The sequence below is a fragment of the Microtus pennsylvanicus genome, chromosome 22, assembly GCF_037038515.1.
Source record: "Microtus pennsylvanicus isolate mMicPen1 chromosome 22, mMicPen1.hap1, whole genome shotgun sequence".
NCBI classification, from domain to species: domain Eukaryota; kingdom Metazoa; phylum Chordata; class Mammalia; order Rodentia; family Cricetidae; genus Microtus; species Microtus pennsylvanicus.
The window spans coordinates 13,974,339-13,993,980 of record NC_134600.1 but is presented as its reverse complement, the minus strand read 5'-3'; the positions used below and the strand labels follow the sequence as shown (position 1 = coordinate 13,993,980).

Genomic DNA, 19,642 nt, shown 5'->3' with positions numbered 1-19,642 from the left:
TGTCAACTCCACTAGGGATTTCCTGATCCATTCCCATGAAAGAAGGTGTTCATCTAAATCTCAGTCAAGAGATTTATTTGGGAGGGAAGAATCCAGAGTGTGACTTCTTTTGCAAGGCTGGAAAGGGGCAGCTGCCAACTGAAGAAGCATATGACTCACATAGGGCTTCTTGGAGCCAGAGTGATTCGAAGGAGATTTAGAATGTGGGAATTGGTGGGATTTAAATGCCTGGGGTTGAACAAGCTCAGAGATGGGCTGGATTTTGTGCTCTGGGATTGGTTTTGAGCTCAGAGAGAAAAGGGAAGATTGTATTTCTTTGGAACTGGTTTGAGAGCCAAAGCAGATTTCTTTCACTGTCCATTTTTGATTTTTGACTGATTTTAGGGTGATGTTGTATCTTTCACTAGTTCTGGATTTAGGGGCAAAGTGTTTTACTTTGTATCTTATTTCAGTACCAGGTTGCGATTATTATCCTGGCTCTATCTCCTTCCCATAAGACTTCATAAAATCACAAATTAGGTTTTGTCCATCAGTGTCCTTGTGGTAATAAAATAAAAGCTGGTATCATATTGCTTGAACAGATTGTTGGCACTATCATTTTTTACAGAATGAATACTGTTGGTTAATAGACTGTGTGATGGCTTCAGGTACCTAAAAGGATCAGATTGATTCAACGCAAAAAGTTTTACTCCTGTAAAAACTACAAACATATACCACACTAAGTTTATTTTTTCACTACAGTATGATTATTCTCATGTTTTTGAAGAGTACACTCCTTAAGTTTACAGTTTCTCTCCAGGATGATTTGTTTCATGTATTTGAAGATTATTGTGTCAAAGGATTTGCCAAACAAATTCCATTCACAAGTTTCTCTCCCACCTGTGTTCTTTTCTGCTTTTGAAGATGAATAAGACATGAAAAGACTTTTCCAAGCTCATTTCATGCATACTGTTTCACACCCGTGTGTGTTCTTTTATGCAACTGCAGATGACTCTGATATGCAAAGGCCTTACCACACTGTTTATATTCATAGGGTTTCTCTCGAGTATGGGATCTTTTATGCCTTTGAAGATGATAGTGTTGAGCAAATGCCTTACCACACTGATTACATTCATATTTCTCTCTAGTATGTGTTTGTTCTTTGATGTGTTTGAAGAGTATTGTGTTGACCAAAGGCCTTACCACACTGACTACATGCATAGGGTTTCTCTCCAGTATGTATTCTTTTATGATTTTGAAGAGTACTGTGTTCAGCAAAGGCCTTACCACACTTATTACATTTATAGGGTTTCTCTCCAGTATATTTTTTCATGTATTTTAAGGGTACTGTGATGACCAAAGGCCTTACCACACTGATTACAGGCATAGGGTTTCTCTCCAGTATGTGTCCTTTTATGCCTTTGAAGTTGACTATGACATGAAAAGGCATTACTACAATGATTACATTCATAGGGTTTCTATCCAGTATGTATTCTTTTATGCTTTTGAAGACTACTGTTTTCAGCAAAGGCCTTACCACAATGATTACATTCATAGGGTTCCTCTCCAGTATGTGTTCTTTTATGGTTTTGAAGAGTACTTTTGTCAGCAAAGGCCTTACCACACTGATTACATTCATAGGGTTTCTCTCCAGTATGTGTTCTTTTATGCCTTTGAAGATTACCATGTTGAGCAAAGGCCGTACCACACTGATTACATTCAAAGGGTTTCTCTCCAGTATGTGTTCTTTCATGATTTTGAAGAGTACTGTGGTAAGCATAGGCCTTACCACACTGATTACATTCAAAGGGTTTCTCTCCAGTATGTATTCTTTTATGCATTTGAAGACTACCACGTTGAACAAAGGCCTTACCACACTGATTACATTCAAAGGGTTTCTCTCCAGTATGTGTTCTTTTATGGTTTTGAAGAGTACTTTTGTCAGCAAAGGCCTTACCACACTGATTACATTCATATGGTTTCTCTCCAGTGTGTGTTCTTTTATGCAATTGAAGATTATCGCTACGTGCAAAGGCCTTACCACACTGATTACATGCATATGGTTTCTCTCCAGTATGTGTTCTTTTATGCTGTTGTAGAGTACTGTTTTCAGCAAAGGCCTTACCACACTGATTACATGCATAGGGTTTCTCTCCAGTATGTGTTCTTTTATGCAATTGAAGACGATTGTTACGTGCAAAGGCCTTACCACACTCATTACATTCATATGGTTTCTCTCCAGTATGTGTTCTTTCATGATTTTGAAGACCACTGCGGTAAGCAAAGGCCTTACCACAATGATTACATTCATAGGGTTTCTCTCCAGTATGTGTTCTTTTATGCAATTGAAGATTATTGATATGTGCAAAGGCCTTACCACACAGATTACATGCATATGGTTTCTCTCCAGTATGTGTTCTTTCATGTATTTGAAGAGCACTGTGGTGAGCAAATGCCATACCACACTGATTATATACAAATTGTTTCTCTCCAGTATGTGTTATGTTATGCAACTGAATATTACAGGGCTGTGCAAAGGCTTTACCATGCTGACTACACTCACAGGATTTCTCTTCAGTATGTGATCTATTGTGCATTTGAAGAGCATTTTGATGAACAAAGGCTTTATGACACAGATTAGATTCATTCTCAATATCATGTGTTCTTTTATTCCTCTGAAGCTGACTGTCATATGCCAAGGCTTTAACACATTGAGGATGCACTGAAAGTTTTTTTCCAGAATTATTTCTTTCAATCCTGCAAGCATAATTGGAACATATAAAAGTTTTACTACATTCAATACAGTCTTGAACCTACATATCTCTATATATTACTTTTATAATTTAGTCCAATTGTAAATAGAAATCAGATATTAAGGTTTTATAACTGTTTAAACTCATGCTTTCTTCCCTAATTAAGGGTTGTTTTGCATTTTTAAGACACCTGTCATGGTAATTTCCTTTATTATGTGGTTTAACTTTTCACATTTACAGAAACATTTTTCTATTTGACATATTTCTCATATTTGAAGAGAACTGGATAACCTCAGAACAACTTTATTACATTCATAAACTGTCCTATACTATGAATCATAGTACATTTGCTAACTGAATTAGGACAATCAGAAGTATTTGCACAATTCTAGAACTCATGTGGCTTCTCTGCACTCTGATTTTGTTTATGTATTAACAGTGATATGTGAAAACCAATTATTTATATAGTTGAATCAATTTCAGCAAGGGTACTCAACATGGGGACTAATGCTTTCTTCTAATTGTTTATAGAGAGAGGTATGATGCATTTTCCCATATTCCTATGCTCATAGGCTTGATCGAGAGTAATATGTGGTATACACAGTAAAGGAAGAATCACAATCAAAAAATTTCCACACTGATTTATCACGGTGTGACTTTCTGTTCCTCGTAGATGTGTGGTAGAGGTATTAAAGTTTCTTCACAACATCTGCCACGTAACTCTAACTTCTTCTGAGCTCTCGGTTTAGTAGAAAGTCTTGCAGATATACTTATCATCACTTCAATGTGTACACATTTTCTATTATGAGTAGCAAGAAATAAATGGATTGGCAGATCTACAGCATAGCTCTCATGGTGCTATGATTCAAATGGTGATTTCTGTTTAGCCATTTCTCCCTTGTCTTTTTAATTAAAAGAATGCCTGAAAATGCAATTCACTTACATGAAATTGTATATGGATTTTTCAGAAGTTAATAATTAGAAATGTACTTAAAGGTGTGCTTATTCACACTGTTGTCTTTATTTAAATCTTCTAGGACACATTATCATTTCATCAGAGGCTCATTGTTTTCAGCATGCACAAGAAAATTACCTTCCATGTCTTATAGAACGTTGACAATGTTCTTTAATATTATGTTCTTCCCAAATGTATCCTAAAATGCAGTACCAGAAAATGTATGTTACAATATTGAATACTGTGCAACATTTAAGTAGCTATTTTAAGTAAACCTTAGAACCATGCCTGCGTTATTCACCTCATTATTCTTCTCTTTTCTAAATCAAATTATTGAAGAACATCATTATCCAAGGAAAAGTTGTCCCTTTATTTTGAAACATGAAGGAAATTCATTTTTACCTATAGTAGTGAGGTTCCTGTAGGTCTCCAGTATCACATCTTTGTAGAGATTCTTTTGGGAAGGATCCAGCAAATTCCACTCTTCTTCAGTGAAGTTGATATGCACATCATCATAGGTCACTGCCTTCTAAAATATGCCATACACGATAGTGACATAATAGTGAAAACATTGTAAATGTATACTTTTTTGATAATATAGTGATAAAATTGTGGTGTTCCCTAATCATATTCGAAGACATAGACAATCATTTTAGAAGGAAATTGAAAAGGAGAGTTTTCTCTGTCATTTCTGTACTCTTTGAATGAGATATCACTTTACAAGAGAAATATCTATTAACAGAGAGAAACAAGGAAACAGAGCAACAGTTCATAGTACAAATGAGAAATTTTTATGAGGATTAACTAACTACAAATAGAAAAATAAGTTGGACACACTGGGTGTATTGACTCATGCCTTTAAGCTCAGACCTTCAAAAGCAGAGGCAGGTATATTTTTCTCTGAGTTAAATGCCAGACATGTCTATGCAATCAGGTCCAGGACAGGTGGAAGTACATATTAAGACCCTATCATCCAGGCTGTGGTGATGGATGCCTTTAATCCCAGCAATCAGGAGGCAGAGTCAGGTGGGTCTCTGTGAGTTTGAAGCCATCCTGTTCTATGAGAGCTAGTTCCAGGAAAGGCTTCAAAGCTACAGAGAAACCCTGTCTCAAAAATCAAATAAACAAACAACAAACAAACCAAAAGGCACTGTCTCCATTGCAAAAGTCAGTGAATCAAGCAAGAAGAATAGAACTCAGAAGTTATTACTGGAGTTTCTACAAAGAAGTATGCATTCACTCCACTTCTCTATTTATCTTCCAAACATCCCAAGTGCCCTATTCAAACTGTAATACCAAGAACATTTTACAAACAGAGCTTTATGTTTAAACAGTTACAAATGGACAGATGAAAACATTAGCAATATAAATCTTGCGCATAAGTAATAAACACAAGCTGGGAGAGAGATGACTGAGTAGTACCTAGCTTTTGATGGTCTTGAATAGATGTGGCAGAATTGCCAGTACTTATTTGCGCATCATAACTATCCATTATTCCAAGTTCACAAACTCTGAGATCCTTTGATCATGTTGAGAACCAGGTACCCATGTGGTGCATAGCCATGCCGATGCATCAAATAGTGTTATTAATTTTAAAAATATAAAGTAAGCATAAAAAGCAGGAAGAAGTTCATGCACCTACAATTCAATGACTCCAAATGCTTAGGCAGTACCAATGTCATGCCTACTGACCGACTTCCAGACTTCAAAATAAGGAAAAAATTCTACTTCTATCATAGGCAACACAGACCAGAATACCAAAGAGCAGATAGAAACCAAGGAACCAAACGTGCATCCAACAAAGACAAACAGAGATACTGGCACCTAGACCTGCAGTCACCTCAGACCCAGATACCCGACAACAGCACAATAACATGATCATCAACAGACAGAACAATATGTCACTACCATATTCCAACTCTCCTACTACAGCACACCCTGAATATTCAAACACAGTCAAAGTACAATTAAGTTAGATCAACTCTGAAGATGTTTTATGTCCTTAAGAAGGAAGTGAATGAAGTCTTTAAAAAAGCAGGGGAAAGATAAATGAAATCTTGGAGAATAATAATAAACCCCTTAAAGAAAGTCAAACAAGCAAACAGTTGACAGAAATGAATAAATCAGTTCAAGAAGTGAAGTGAAAATTGAAATAGAAGCATGAAAAAAATGCACACTGGAGGATTCTGGAGATAAAAAACTAGATAAATGAAAAGGAAAAACTGGCAAATTAAGGTAAAGTCTATCTTATCTTTGTGAGTCTAAACTTTTATATATAATTTACACACACCATAATTAAGGAAAATGTTAATGATATAATCGTTTACAACTCAATCAAAAAACCCAGAGCATAACATTAGCCTGGAAGGTCTGTGGCAGCAAAAGCAGAGCCTCTTTTCCAAAGTAACAAATTTTGAAGTCAAGATACCTTTAAAGTATGTATGGGGTTACCATAGCAGCCCCCAAATCAAATGTCTCTCTCTGCAGTCCAAAATTCAAAGAAAGCACAATGTGTAACCCAGACTCTGTGTGTATTTTCTATCTTTTTAAGCCCATTAATTGTTTTACTTATTTTTTTCTTTAAGAACCTTAGTGTAAATTCCTTCAAAAACCATTTTTAATCCATGACTCTGTCTATATTTATCCTCTCTGTCTTAAGCCCATGGACATTTATCAAATAAACTATCACATCCCCTCAGAGGCCTTTTTATCTGAATGTTTTTACTGTGTATCTGTAATCCTTTTCTGATGAGGAGTGTTTCTGTAATTGGAAGCTGCATTTGACTTCCATTTTTGTGCTTTTACAACCCCTCATTTTTAACTTTCTTAGGGTTTATGTGGACGTAGTTGCCTAACATTTGGTGTCCTCATGTAAATGGGGACTACACGTTCATCTTCTGGCCGCCTAGACCCAAATAATCACACACAAACTATATAATTACATCAGCATTTTTAAACTGCTTAAGGCATATTCCTAGTTAGATTTTACATGTTCAATTCATCCATTTCTATTCATCTATGTATCACCATGAGTTTGTGGCTTACACGTAATGTTTTGGGATATTTCTAATCATCTTCAGTGAATACGTGGCATCTCTTTGATCTTCCCAAATAGTACACCGACCAGTCTGGTCTGTCTTCATTTAAAAAAAAAAAACAAGTAATAAATGCTGGAAAGTAATGAAATTGCTCTCCAACTAAAATCAGGTCCTTTTTCATAATTGGGACTCCACAGTCCTATTTTCCTGTGCAGTGCACACTCAAACCTGCTGCTTATATTCTGGACTGAGGTAAAAAACACTCTCCACATGCAAATCCTTTTCCTTTACCTGTAGTGGATATTCAGTTTTATAACTCAAATTTATAACTTTGAAACTGGTGATAGAATCATTTAATTTAAGATTTTAAGGTGTAACGTAGGACAAGGTCATTGCTCAGGCGAGGAGAAGACAGGGACCAAATCCTCTTATGCCAAGATAAGATAGATAGTGTCAAAAAATTTCTGAAATACTAGAAGTACAATGGTTCTAGAATGAATATGACTTCCTAGGGAGAAATCACTCCACATGTTTGAGAGATTAATAAAGAAAAAACTATTTAAAAATATTCACATACATCTCTGACTAATGCTCAAAGAGAACCCAGGCTAGAATATTTTTTTTGCATTTCACTTATTTTCTTATCCTTATGTCTTTCAGGTTCAGGCTCCACACTCTGAACAATTTAAATAGGGGTGGAAGGCTAAAAGTCTACCCACCTTGACAGATGGAAGACTTACACAGTAAAGTCTTCGCAGTATTATTTCTTTCTTTATTTTTCTTTTTTTATTTTTTATTTTCAAGACAGGGTTTCTCTGTGGCTTTTTGGAGCCTGTCCTGGAACTAGCTCTGTAGACCAGGCTGGTCTCGAACTCACAGAGATCCGCCTGACTCTGCCTCCCAAGTGCTGGGATTAAAGGTGTGCGCCACCATCACCCGGCTCCAGAATTATTTCTTACATAAACCAGTGACCTTAAACAGTAAGACCATCTTCAGTGACAGGATCATGAGATGTCAGACTTTTCTTCCATTTTTACAAGCTTTTCATTAGCCTCTTAAGAGAGTTGATGGCCCTGATTTTGGTACATTTCTATCCAGAGTTACAAGATTGAGATTGCAGGGGATGTGAAGGATAGGAAAAGTATAAGGCAGAAAAGACAAAAACAGGTTAGGGAAGTCTTGCACAAGCTATGTCTCATGTCAAGTAAATTTCCTAAGAAGAATAGATTTGGGCAGGAGAGATGGCTCAGCGGTTAACAGTATTGACTGCTCTTTGAGAGGACCTGGGTTCAATTCTCAGTACCCATGTGACAGCTCCTAAATATCTGTAAATCCAGTTTCCCAAGATCTGATACCTACATACCAGCACATATAAAATAAAATAGAATAACTCATAAAATATCCAGTATTTATACTGGCTGAGAAATAACTTGGGGCTCTTTCATATTGACTTTCAGTCCTCTCAGTCTGTTTTATGTTTCTGTCTTCATTTCTCTTAATCTAACATTTCCTCAGCCTCAGCCTCCCTTCCCAGAGAACTCCCAGGCAAATTCTGTTGGACAGACCATATGGGGTATGCAACTATGCTTGAACAAAATTTACTGCAGTTTCTGTATGATGCTGCTTTTGATACAAGGAATTACTTTGCATATTCTGTCCATAAATTAAGAGCTTAGCTGAATAGAGCCTTACACTTTAGGGAACCTTGTTAAGATTTAAATCTAAAGTAAGGGCCTTCTCTTTCGCTGTGTAAAATCCTTGAAAATCCCTCTTGCTTTCATTACTGGACTGCCATCTGAAACAACCTAGTGCTTTTTTCCTCAACAAAAACATCGATTTTTTTTCATTCTTTTTATGTGTTTTTTTTTGCATTGTAGATTTGAAGGAGTCAGAGGTAATAACCATCCAGCAAAAATAATATTTTGTCTAAGATATCAGTCCATTAATTTTTAATTCTGCCTTAGTCACTTTTTTGGGAAATGGAAACATTAAGAAAGATTGGGGGCCAAAGTGTCACACAACTGATCTCCAGCAAACTTTTTATGGAGTTTTCTAAGCTCCTGTACTAACTTACCAGGCCAAAATAAATCAATAGGGCCACAAGGAATAAAGCCAGGCTTGAGTTGGAGGGACCAGAACAAGATGAAGTTATGAGAGCAATCAGAATTATTATAAATTTATCAGAAACAGAAAATAAGACAATTTCCAGGATCAATACCATTACTTGCCAGGATATCATGAAGACTGCAAGCTCTACATGGAATACAGGATCGTGGTCTCAGGCCGAGTATACTGTTGAACTTCCCTACTTCTTTGACCACTAAGGGATTACTCAGAGAAACACAGATTAGCCTGAATGACTCATTGCTTGAGGGAGTGCATCACCATGTCAGCAACTTAAAAAAGCACATCGTGCCCAAGGAGCCCTGGATTTTAATGTGAAATAACTAAGACACATGTCTCTCAGGGTAGATGGGCCAATCCAACTCCTTTGTTCCCTGCAGAGCCTTTTGTCCACTAAAATCCTATAACCTTGACCTCCACTGCCTGCCACTACTCTCAACACTCCTGTCTTTCAGGTCCTACAATGACAGTCACTTAAGCTGTGTAGAGATTTCTGTGACTTTTGCCATCTAAAGTCCTGTTAGCTTGAAAATTCTTCCACAGTCAATATTCCCAAGTCCATTGCAGGAACAAAACCACTTTTATGGTACCATTTTTATCCCAACTTGCTTCTTTGTTCCTGTGATTAATGTACCTAACCTAAAGCAACTCTGGTAATGGACAGGTTGATTTGTTTGTTACCCCTAAGTCAGAATCCACCACTGTGGGAGCTTAGGATAGGAACTCAAGTTAATCACTGGAGGCAAAACATTTGGAACCATTGATTCCTGGTTTTCTCTTGTGCTTTGTCAGTTTTGTGCTCAGCTAGCCTCCTTAATCAGCCCAGGCCCACTTGCTTAGAGACTTTGCCAACTCAGTGGAACAATCCTCTTCCAACACCAATCATCAGTCAACATAATCACTTTCACACTGAAATCAGACATTCTGATCTAAGCACATACTGAGTTGATAATTCCTCAGATGACCCTAGGCTTTGTCTTGTTGACAGCTGAGGCTAATTATCACACAGAGAATGTCTTGTATGAGAATGTTTGTAAAGAACCAAAAATATAATGTAGTATTCCTGTCAACCACTTAAGCAGCACCTAACCATGAGGATAACAATAAATGGAAAATACAGATTGCCAGAAAATGGAAAGAGAAAAGGATCTAAGATCAAGAAGAGAAAACTAAAACTGTCACTCCACAGAAACTATTCAAAACAAAAACTTAAGGAACTGATAGCAGAGGAAATATTCTGAATACAAATTGATGAAGGTCCATTATTTTTGAAATTTTAATGACGTAATTAGATAATGGTTCATAAAATCAACATAGATGACACCAATGCCAAAACAAGACTCAAAGACTGATCTATAAATTTATATTATGGTCCCTTAAACAAGAACTACAAGATTCTAGTCAAAATCAAATTCCAGAAAATCACTGGCCATCCCTCATCCTGTACACTCCAGTTCTCTTTTTTACTAATAACAGAAAAAGGGTTGGGTAAGGAGGGCTGTTCCACCAAAATTCACTTGACACCTTCTGATATTTTTGCTTTGTGGAAATAGTTTTGATTACTAAAAGGATCTCATTTTCTTATGATAAAGATAATGATGTCTGTTAGGATCACTTAGACACCATTTCATTTCCTACAATTGGTGATTGCCTCTAAGTCTGTATCAGAGTGAGGAAGTATAAACTTTTTAAGTGAAATTTCAAGAGAACAGATTTTTAAAGAATCACTGTACATGTGAAGTAACTTGCTTTACTCTGACTGCTTTATAAATCACAATTTTGAAAACAAGGTTTTCCTATTTTTGAGTATGTTTGTGCACGAGACAAAATGCCTGTGATATACAAACAATGATTGTCAGATCTCTTGGATTGGGAATAGTAGAGATTTGTTAACCTGCAAACTTAAATGTAGGTTTAAACTTGGGTTATCCACAAGGAAAAAAATATGTGCTGAGCCACCTGCCAAGATGCATAATAAATTTTATAAAATAATCCAAGTCTGTCTCTGATTAATCAAAAACAAGAAAAACAAAACATAAATAAAGAAGTAAAGCCGGGCAGTGGTGGCCCACGCCTTTAATCCCAGCATTCTGGAGTCAGAGGCAGGCGGATCTCAGGAAGTTTGAGACCAGTCTGGTCTACAAGAGCTAGTTCCAGGACAGGCTCCAAAATCACAATGAAACCCTGTCTGAAATACCAAAAAAAGTAAAGAAATGAGGCAAGTATCTAAGATAAAAAAAATTATCTGCACAGAAACATACCCCAAACCTCAAACTTAAGGAACTGATGATACAAGAAATTTTCTGAATAAAATTGGTGAAGGTCCATCATTTTCAAGAAAGTGAATAATATATTAGATTTCAGATGTAGATTACAAAAAGTCTTATACAGATTCACATAATATGCTTTCTGCATTTTTCACAAAGATCCATCAATCAAGAATGTGTACAACGTTTGTGAAAGAATAAAGGTGTTAAAAAGAGAAAGAACTGTGAACAAAAGCAGGAATAAGTAGTCAATTTTTAATCCAAAGACCAATGTAATCTTAGGCAAGGAAAAGTGTGATCTTGGTCAATGCAACCCAGCTATCTTTGATTTTATGTGTACAGAAATTAAATACACATAAACTGTTCAACTTTCACAAAGATATCTCAAAGTGATCCTAACCTGTTGTTTCTGACCCCAGTTACTGATCTGTCTTCTGAGATGCAGCCACATGATATAGATGTTCTCTTTGCAAATAGAGAAGATCTCTTGTTACAGCTCCCCAGATCCCTGTGCTATCTATCTTCTGGTTGAAGGGAAACACAGTCCCACTGATGTCCAATCCCAAAACAACCTAAAAACTGATTTAAAATCTGCTTCCTGCTCCAGGCATTGTGGCAGAATTGGTGGGTTGTGCCCTATCTAGCTGGCTAACACAATGCACACCTGAGAAATCTCTGCACATCAGAAACTCCTTTTGTCCCCTGGTAAGCTTCACTGGATCACACCATTGTGGCATGTGGCAGAATCACATTAACAGAATTCTACTCAAGTATTGCTCTACCAGTTCCTAAACAATTTGTAATCTTTAGAAGAGAAACCTGAAATTGGAAAGCAATATTCAGATATTCAATATTGTAGAAATTAGAACTTCAGTTTTCTAATCTCTCTTCCCACTGCACAACAAAAGCAGTTCACATGTATATACTCTGGACATAGATTCAACCAGCATTATATCCTTCCATTCCAGGGCTGCAGAGTCTCCCCTTTCCCACTAAATCTACACAGAAGGAGGCTCAGAGAACAAGGGCCACTGTATGAAACCAACTCTATGAAGATGATCAATTTCCTTAAAGTTAAAATAAAAAATCTGTTAAATACAGAGTGGCTCCCAGGAGCCCAAGCTGAGATCCCCAGTTAGTTCCTTGGGCAGCTGGGGATAGGGAACCTGAAATGACCCTATCCTATAGCAATACTGACGAATATCTTGCATATCATCATAGAACCTTCATCTGGTGAGGGATGGAGATAGAGACAGAGACCCACACTGGAGCACTGGACTGAGCTCCCAAGGTCCCAATGAGGAGCAGAAGGAGGGAGAACATGAGCAAAGAAGTCGGGACCACGAGGGGTGCACCCACCCACTGAGACACTGGAGCTGATCTATTGGGAGCTCACCAAGGCCAGCTGGACTGTGACTGAAAAAGCATGGGATAAAACTGTACTCTCTAAACACGGCAAAAAATGAGGGCTGATGAGAGCCAAGGACAATGGCAAGGGGTTTTGATCTCACGTAATGTGCTGGCTTTGTGGGAGCCTAGCCAGTTTGGATGTTCACCTTCCTAGATATGGATGGAGGGGGGAGGACCTAGGACTTACCACAGGGCAGGGAACCCTGACTGCTCTTTGGACTGGAGAGGGAGGGGGAGAGGAGTGGGGCGAGGGGGAGAAGGGTGGGAGGAGAGGGAGAAGGGTGGGAGGAGGGGGAGGGAAATGGGAGGCTGGGAGGAGGTGGAAACTTGTTTTTTTTCTACTTTTCTCAATAAAAAAATAAAAGTAAATATTTAAAAAAAGAATTTTGAAGGTGTAATGTAGAGGACACTCAAGGTCACTGCTTTGTAAGGCAGCGGACAGGGACCAAGGCCACCTGAGTCAACATAACACAACTTGTCTCATAAACAATATTTCTATCAGGATGGAAACGAAACTCTTCTAGAATTAATATGCCTTTTCACTGAGAAATTACATCACACACTTAGGAGATTAATGAAAAAAAGTCTCTTTAATGACAGTATGCATCAATCTCTGTCCAATGCTCAAGTGGAACCAGGTTAGACAGATTTTGCATTCAATATATGCTGTTATCTTTTAAGTATCTCTTAGGCACTTGGTCCAGATTATAATTTGTTTTTTTTAAAGATTTATTTATTTATTATTTATACAACATTCTACCTCCATGTATTTCCACACGCCGGAGGGCGCCAGATCTCATTACAGATGGTTGTGAGCCACCATGTGGTTGCTGGGAATTGAACTCAGAACCTCTGGAAGAGCAGCAGGTGCTCTCAACCACTGAGCCATCTCTCCAGCCCCCCCTTTTTTTTGGTTTTTCGAGACAGGGTTTCTCTGTGGTTTTTAGAGCCTGTCCTGGAACCAGCTCTTGTAGACCAGGCTGGTCTTGAACTCACAGAGATCCGCCTGCCTCTGCCTCCTGAGTGCTGGGATTAAAGGCGTGCGCCACCACCGTGTCCAGATTATACTTTGAACAATTGAGATAGCAACAGGCAACATAACTGTCTAGATATTTAGACAAGAAATATTCCCAGAATATTTTCTTAAGTACGCCAGTGACCTGTTACAGCAGCCCATTCTTCACTGACAGGGTTGTAAGGTGAAGGTCACAAGGGATGAGAAATACTGGACAAGTAAAAAATAAAAAAAGACTGGGGGGAGGTGTTGCAGAAGATACGTCCCATGCTAATAAGCTTCTTATGAAAAATACCAGGTGGTGGTAGCATATGCCTTTAATCCCAAGACACAGGGAGAAGAGCCCTGTGCTTCTCTGTGAGTTCAAGGCCAGAGAAACACTGTATCAAGAAAAAGAATAGAGGGAGAGAGAGAGAAGATGATGTCTAGCATTTTGTATACTAATACCTGAGGAGAAATGAAAGAATTATATGAAGTCAGCAGAAACTATCATGCAATGAGATGAATTTAGGAAGAAGCTAGTCCAACAATTCTACTAAATGGGTATACAAGGTATTTTGAAATCATGGCTAAGCGCAGAGCTCCATCTAGTGGGAAGGGTTGGGTTGTCAAGATCTGAAGCAACTCCTCCATAAAGGCCTGGGCACCAGACCATTACCAGCTCCAATGCATATTCCTGGTTTTAGAGAAGGAGCTCTGTTTTATTATCAATACATCATGTCCTTAGGGAAACTCACAAGGCTTGTGTCCCAGGCTGTTTCTAGATCTCCCAAGAATGTCCCTCCTCCCTGCCTGAGGTCCTAAATGAAAGCCTTGATTGTTCAGGCCAGTTCTTCACACAACAGTGTTTTACATTTCAAATATGTGTCACCTGGTGTCATATATTTCTACCATCTGGTAGAACTATGCTTTTCTCAAAAGGAAAACAGGAACTTTAAATCAGACCAGGCCTTATGGTTGGCTGTGACTCTGTAATGCCTCTTTGAGCAGCTTCATAAGAGGTCTGTTTTTTGACATTTGGATGAGCCTAGTGATTTTTATTTATTTAATTTTGACTTTTCGAGACAGGGTTTCTCTGTAGCTTTGGAGCCTGTCCTACAACTTGCTCTTGTAGACCAGGCTGGCCTTGAACTCACAGAGATCCACCTGCCTCTGCCTCCCAAGTGCTGGGATTAAAGGTGTGCACCACCGCTGCCCACCAGCAATTTTTTAAAAAATATCAGTGATGGCTTCTTTGAAATGGTTTGGAGTCAAATATCTGGACAATCCTGGTAAACAATGTATACCTGGGCATTCTAATCTCTACCAGCCCTGCTTAGCATATACTTAGCTTTTGGGTGTTTTAGACACAGTCCTCCCTCTGCTAAATTCTACTTTGTGAGACTTATTTCATAAACATTGGTAAATCCTTTGTATTTCCATTCTACTCTTCTACATTATCGTATAGTAGCGGAGACCTACCCAACACGTGAGATGAATTTGATAACCTCCACAAATTTAAATATAAATGGAGATTACATTTAAAGGTTAAATACAAAGTGCTCAATATTGAGACTATGTTGAAGAAACTAGGCCTCTCTGAGCTTGGCAACTTGTTTCCGTGAATGCATCAACCCTGTTGAAGTTGACTACAAAAGTGGTTTGGTTTTTTTTTTTTGTTTCTGTTTTCTGTTTTTCGAGACAGGGTTTCTCTGTGGTTTTTGGAGCCTGTTCTGGCACTAGCTCTTGGAGACCAGGCTGGTCTCGAACTCACAGAGATCTGCCTGCCTCTGCATCCCAAGTGCTGGGATTAAAGGCGTGCGCCACCACCGCCCGGCCAAAAGTGTTTTTAAAAACAGCTTCCTGCTCCCAATAATTTAAGCAGATTGAGTCATAGCAAAATTATACAGAGGCCTGCCCCTAGACCCATGAGTTTACCAGGGACCATGAGGGACTTCACAGTACAGGGACTATGGCGGCGGGTTCCCACCCAGACCCATGGAGGTAACAACATAGTGTTTGCCGCACCTCGCCCTCTGCTCCTCCCCATCAGGAGACAGCGTTCCCTCACTCACCATGTTGTGCTTCTCCATTTTGTCAAAGTTCTCAGCTCATCGTCTGCCTGCAACAGCAACTGCACCCGAGAACAGGAATCCACTGGCGCCAGCTCCTCTTCAAAGCCAAGACTGAAGGCAGCTGCCCTGAAGAGACCTGCACTGCTTCTGACTGACAGGTCATCTGGAGTGCTGATTGGCTAATGAGTCCTGAGTGGCGAAAGCACCGCCCATAGGGCTGTAGTGTGCTTAAAGAGACAGAATACTGGTTCCTGTCCATTCCATTCACCCCAACAGAGAACTTCTCCAGATCTTAGAATACATGCATTTCAATAGCACTGGCCCCTGGCTACTAAAGCAATCAATGTCTTCTTCTTGTTCTCCAGAGGAACTTTCCTTTCTTCCTGTTGGATGCAATGGTGACTAGCTAGCTTGTACTGTGCACTGTACTAGGTGGATCGAGCAATTTCCTGTCCCGCAGGGGTAAGGATGCCTAGAACACTAACAACTAAAGAGAGTTTTTTTTTTCTTGTGATGTTGTAAAATCAAAGCACTACTTTATTAAATGAGTTATTTTACACAATATGAACATCAATATAATTACAAGTGTAAAAAAATTTTATGACAAGAATGGAGTGATTTTTCAGATTACCAAATCAACGTTGACTGTACACTTACACAGAATTGTCTTTGCATGAAGCCCAAAGGGAACAGCATAAAAATGAAAGTTTCTGTAGCCCCTTTATTTTTGCTGATCAACAGTTTGTTTAAAAAAGCAGCTGCAGCGCCTTTAATCCCAGCACTCGGGAGGCAGAGGCAGGCGGATCTCTGTGAGTTCGAGACCAGCCTGGTCTACAGAGCTAGTTCCAGCACAGGCTCCAAAGCCACAGAGAAACCCTGTCTCGAAAAATCAAAAAAAAAAAAAAAAAGCAGCTGCAGCCAGGCGGTGGTGGCGCAGGCCTTTAATCCCAGCACTCAGGAGGCAGAGGCAGGCAGATCTCTGTGAGTTCGAGGCCAGCCTGGTCTACAATAGCTAGTTCCAGGAGAGGAACCCCCCCCAAAAAAAAAAAAGCTGCAGAGAAACCCTGTCTTGAAAAATCATAAAAGAAAAAAAAATGTAGCTGCAGGATTGTTACCTAGGTCTGAGACAGTAGAAGACTCAGGTCTGGCATTTGTGTCCTACAGACTGTGCAGGTGTATATTAAGGCAGCTTTGGCAGCAGCCTTTTGGTCGTGTCCTTGTTTCTTCTTTTGTCCAGCCTGCCTTTTGGCATTTTTCTGCTGAGACTGAATCTTCTGCTGTCCACGAGCCATATCCGGGCCGGGCGGGTCGGTGTGGCGTCCGAGAGACCGCTCAGCGCGAGAGGAGCTGGGCAGGAGGAGCAGGGAAGGAAGGGACGCGCCCTGCAGACCGAGCAGAACCGGGAGCACAACAGCCCGCGACCCGCACACCCGCCGCAGCGCGCGCCCGCCGCGAATGAGCACGAAGCAGGCCTTTCGCTCGTGCCCGCGCACGCTGCCGCTGCCGCAGCCGCGCTCCCAGCAGGTCCCGCCCCTCGCCTTCCTCCCGCGGCTCCACCCCGCCCCTCGAGAAGAGAGTTTTAAAGTTACAAAATGAACTGGGCAGTGGTGGTGTACGCCTTTAATCCCAGCACTCAACAGGGGGATCTCTGGGAGTTTGAGACCAGCCTGGTCTACAACAGCCAGTTCCAGGACAGGCTCCAAAACCACAGAAAAACCCTGTCTCGAAAAAACAAAAAATAAATAAAAAATAAAGTTACAAAATGAAATATTTGTTCTGTGGCTTCACTCTGAGGTCAGATGAACGGAAGGTACTTTTTACATGCTTTTCACAGGGATTTTACACAACAGGAAGGAGAAAAGCAGGACCCAGGTCTCAAGATGATTGGTCTTTCCCCCATCGGAAAGCTGGATGATGACTCCATTGTTTATGGCTTTTATTCCTTAAATTCGAAGCAAACTCCAGGCGAATGAATAATAATAAAAAGGGTAGTGTTCATGGAAATTTGAATATGTAGAGAATAATGGAGCTAGAAAGAATGACTTCATGAGCACTATTGTAAGCCAGCACATCTTCCTCTATAGTCAGGTGAATAAAATATACAGCTGCAGTATTCAAGATTCTCTACATGAACAGGACAGGTAGAATGATTCTCACCATGGATGTAAAAAGTGAGCTTATTAGAATGTCTTACAAGCTGTGGTCCAGGTAACTTAAGAACAGCTGCTTACCAATGGCAATTGAAGAATCCAATAGATTGCTTCTCAGCCTTTTCTCTAAGATCAAGTGAAGAATCCAGTAGTTGTTCAGCCCACAAAGCTTGACTTCTCAGCTCATTTTAAGTATTCACCAAAATTACAATGACGTAGTCGCTAATGCTAGTACAGGAATGAACTTGGTAGCCAGAGCCAAAGCACAGAGGCAAAAAGAAACTTTTCTTCTTCAAAATACTTTATATGTGATTGCTGCTGCTAGAATGTAAGATGCTGATTGAAGTTGGATCATAGTTATTATTTGATTCAGATTTTTTTTTTTTGGTGATTTCAAGACTGGATTTTTCTGTGTAATTGTGGAACTGATTCTGTATGCCAGACTTTTCTCAAACTCAGAAAATCCCACTACCTAGTCATCTCTTCCTCATTCAACCAATCATAGGGAATAGACTATAGGTGTATGCTTGACAGCAGAAGGCATAGTAACAGGAGTAGAAACCATTGGAAGTTGGCGATTTCTTCATGTATCTTCCTTGTGTCTTCAGGACCTACGTGGTCCTGATCTCTAATATACCACTTTCATTTGATAACAGGTTGCAGCTGTAAATGTCCTACTTTATAACTTGATAGATCCAGTAATATTCAGCTCATGGTGGGCATTTCACATCACATGGTAAGGTGGTGACTGCAATGGATTAAGCCACATATGGTTGGTACTTCTAGGTTCTAAGGGTCATGCAGGGGCACACAAGCCCTCAGTCACCTGGGGATGTTAAAGGTTCCCTCCTGCATGATCCATGTATGACTCAGCTAAGCCCTTGCCCGCTTCCATGAGCCCCATCATCTGCATATGATGGAGCCATGTCAACCCCTGTGTGCATGCACCAGGCAGCTTTAAAAAGCTGGAGGAGCCATCCTCCTCCTTGTCTCTGAACACTAACTTCCCAGGCCTCTGCATGCCCCCTCTAAAAAACTCCTAAGAGTGTTTGTTGTGTGTTCTGTGTTTCCTTCTTGGTAAGAAAAAATCCTAAGATTGCACAGCTCTGCTAACACATAGAATTTCAATTAGGTGAAATGAAAACAAATCAAAATATCCATCATTTGATTAAGTACAGCGCCCTCTAATGGTTGATCCCATGTTGGGAATCAAGATGGGGGAGCCCTTGCAAACTGTGAACCAAGTGTTTCTCCTCTAGGATCCCACTTAAATATGCTGTGGGAGAGGTCCTGACCACAGAACAAATATTTCATTTTGTAACTTTAAAACTCTCTTTAGTTGTTTGTATTCTAGGCATCCTTACAACTGTGGGACAGGAAATTTCTCCACCCGCCTGGCACAGTGCACCGTACAAGTCGCAGAGTGTGCTGGAAGAAAAAGGGAAAGTTCCTAGGAGTGCAAGAAGATGACATTGATTACTTTAGTAGCCAGGGCCCAGTGCTATTAAAATGCATGTATTCTCAGATCTGGAGAAGTTCTCTCTTGGGGTGAATGGACTGGACAGGAGCCAGTATTCTGTCTCTTTAAGCACACTGTACCCCTATGGGTGGTGCTCTAGCCACTCAGAACTCACTAGCGAATCAGCACTCCAGATGACCTGCCAGTCAGAAGCAGTGCAGGTCTCTTCCTGGCAGCCGCCTTCAGTCTTGGCTTTGAAGAGGAGCTGGCGCTAGTGGATTCCTGTTTTCGGGTGCAGTTGCTCTTGCAAGGAGACGATGAGCTGAGAACTTTGGGAAAATGAAGAAGCACAACGTGGTGAGTGAGGGAACGCTGTCTCCTGATGGGGAGGAGCAGAGGGCGAGGTGCGGCAAACACTATGTTGTTACCTCCATGGGT

General features: G+C 39.9%; 1 protein-coding gene across 1 annotated transcript; it reads right to left on the bottom strand.

Moving 5' to 3' along the window:
• Positions 1–799: 799 nt before the first annotated feature.
• Positions 800–5,369, bottom strand: LOC142840077 (uncharacterized). The gene is given in 5 exon segments (XM_075956553.1): positions 800–1,092; positions 1,344–2,406; positions 3,826–3,886; positions 4,090–4,216; positions 5,361–5,369. Coding segments are annotated over 5 exon segments (1,413 nt in total). The 3' UTR covers positions 800–939.
• Between the last annotated feature and the right edge of the window lie 14,273 nt (positions 5,370–19,642).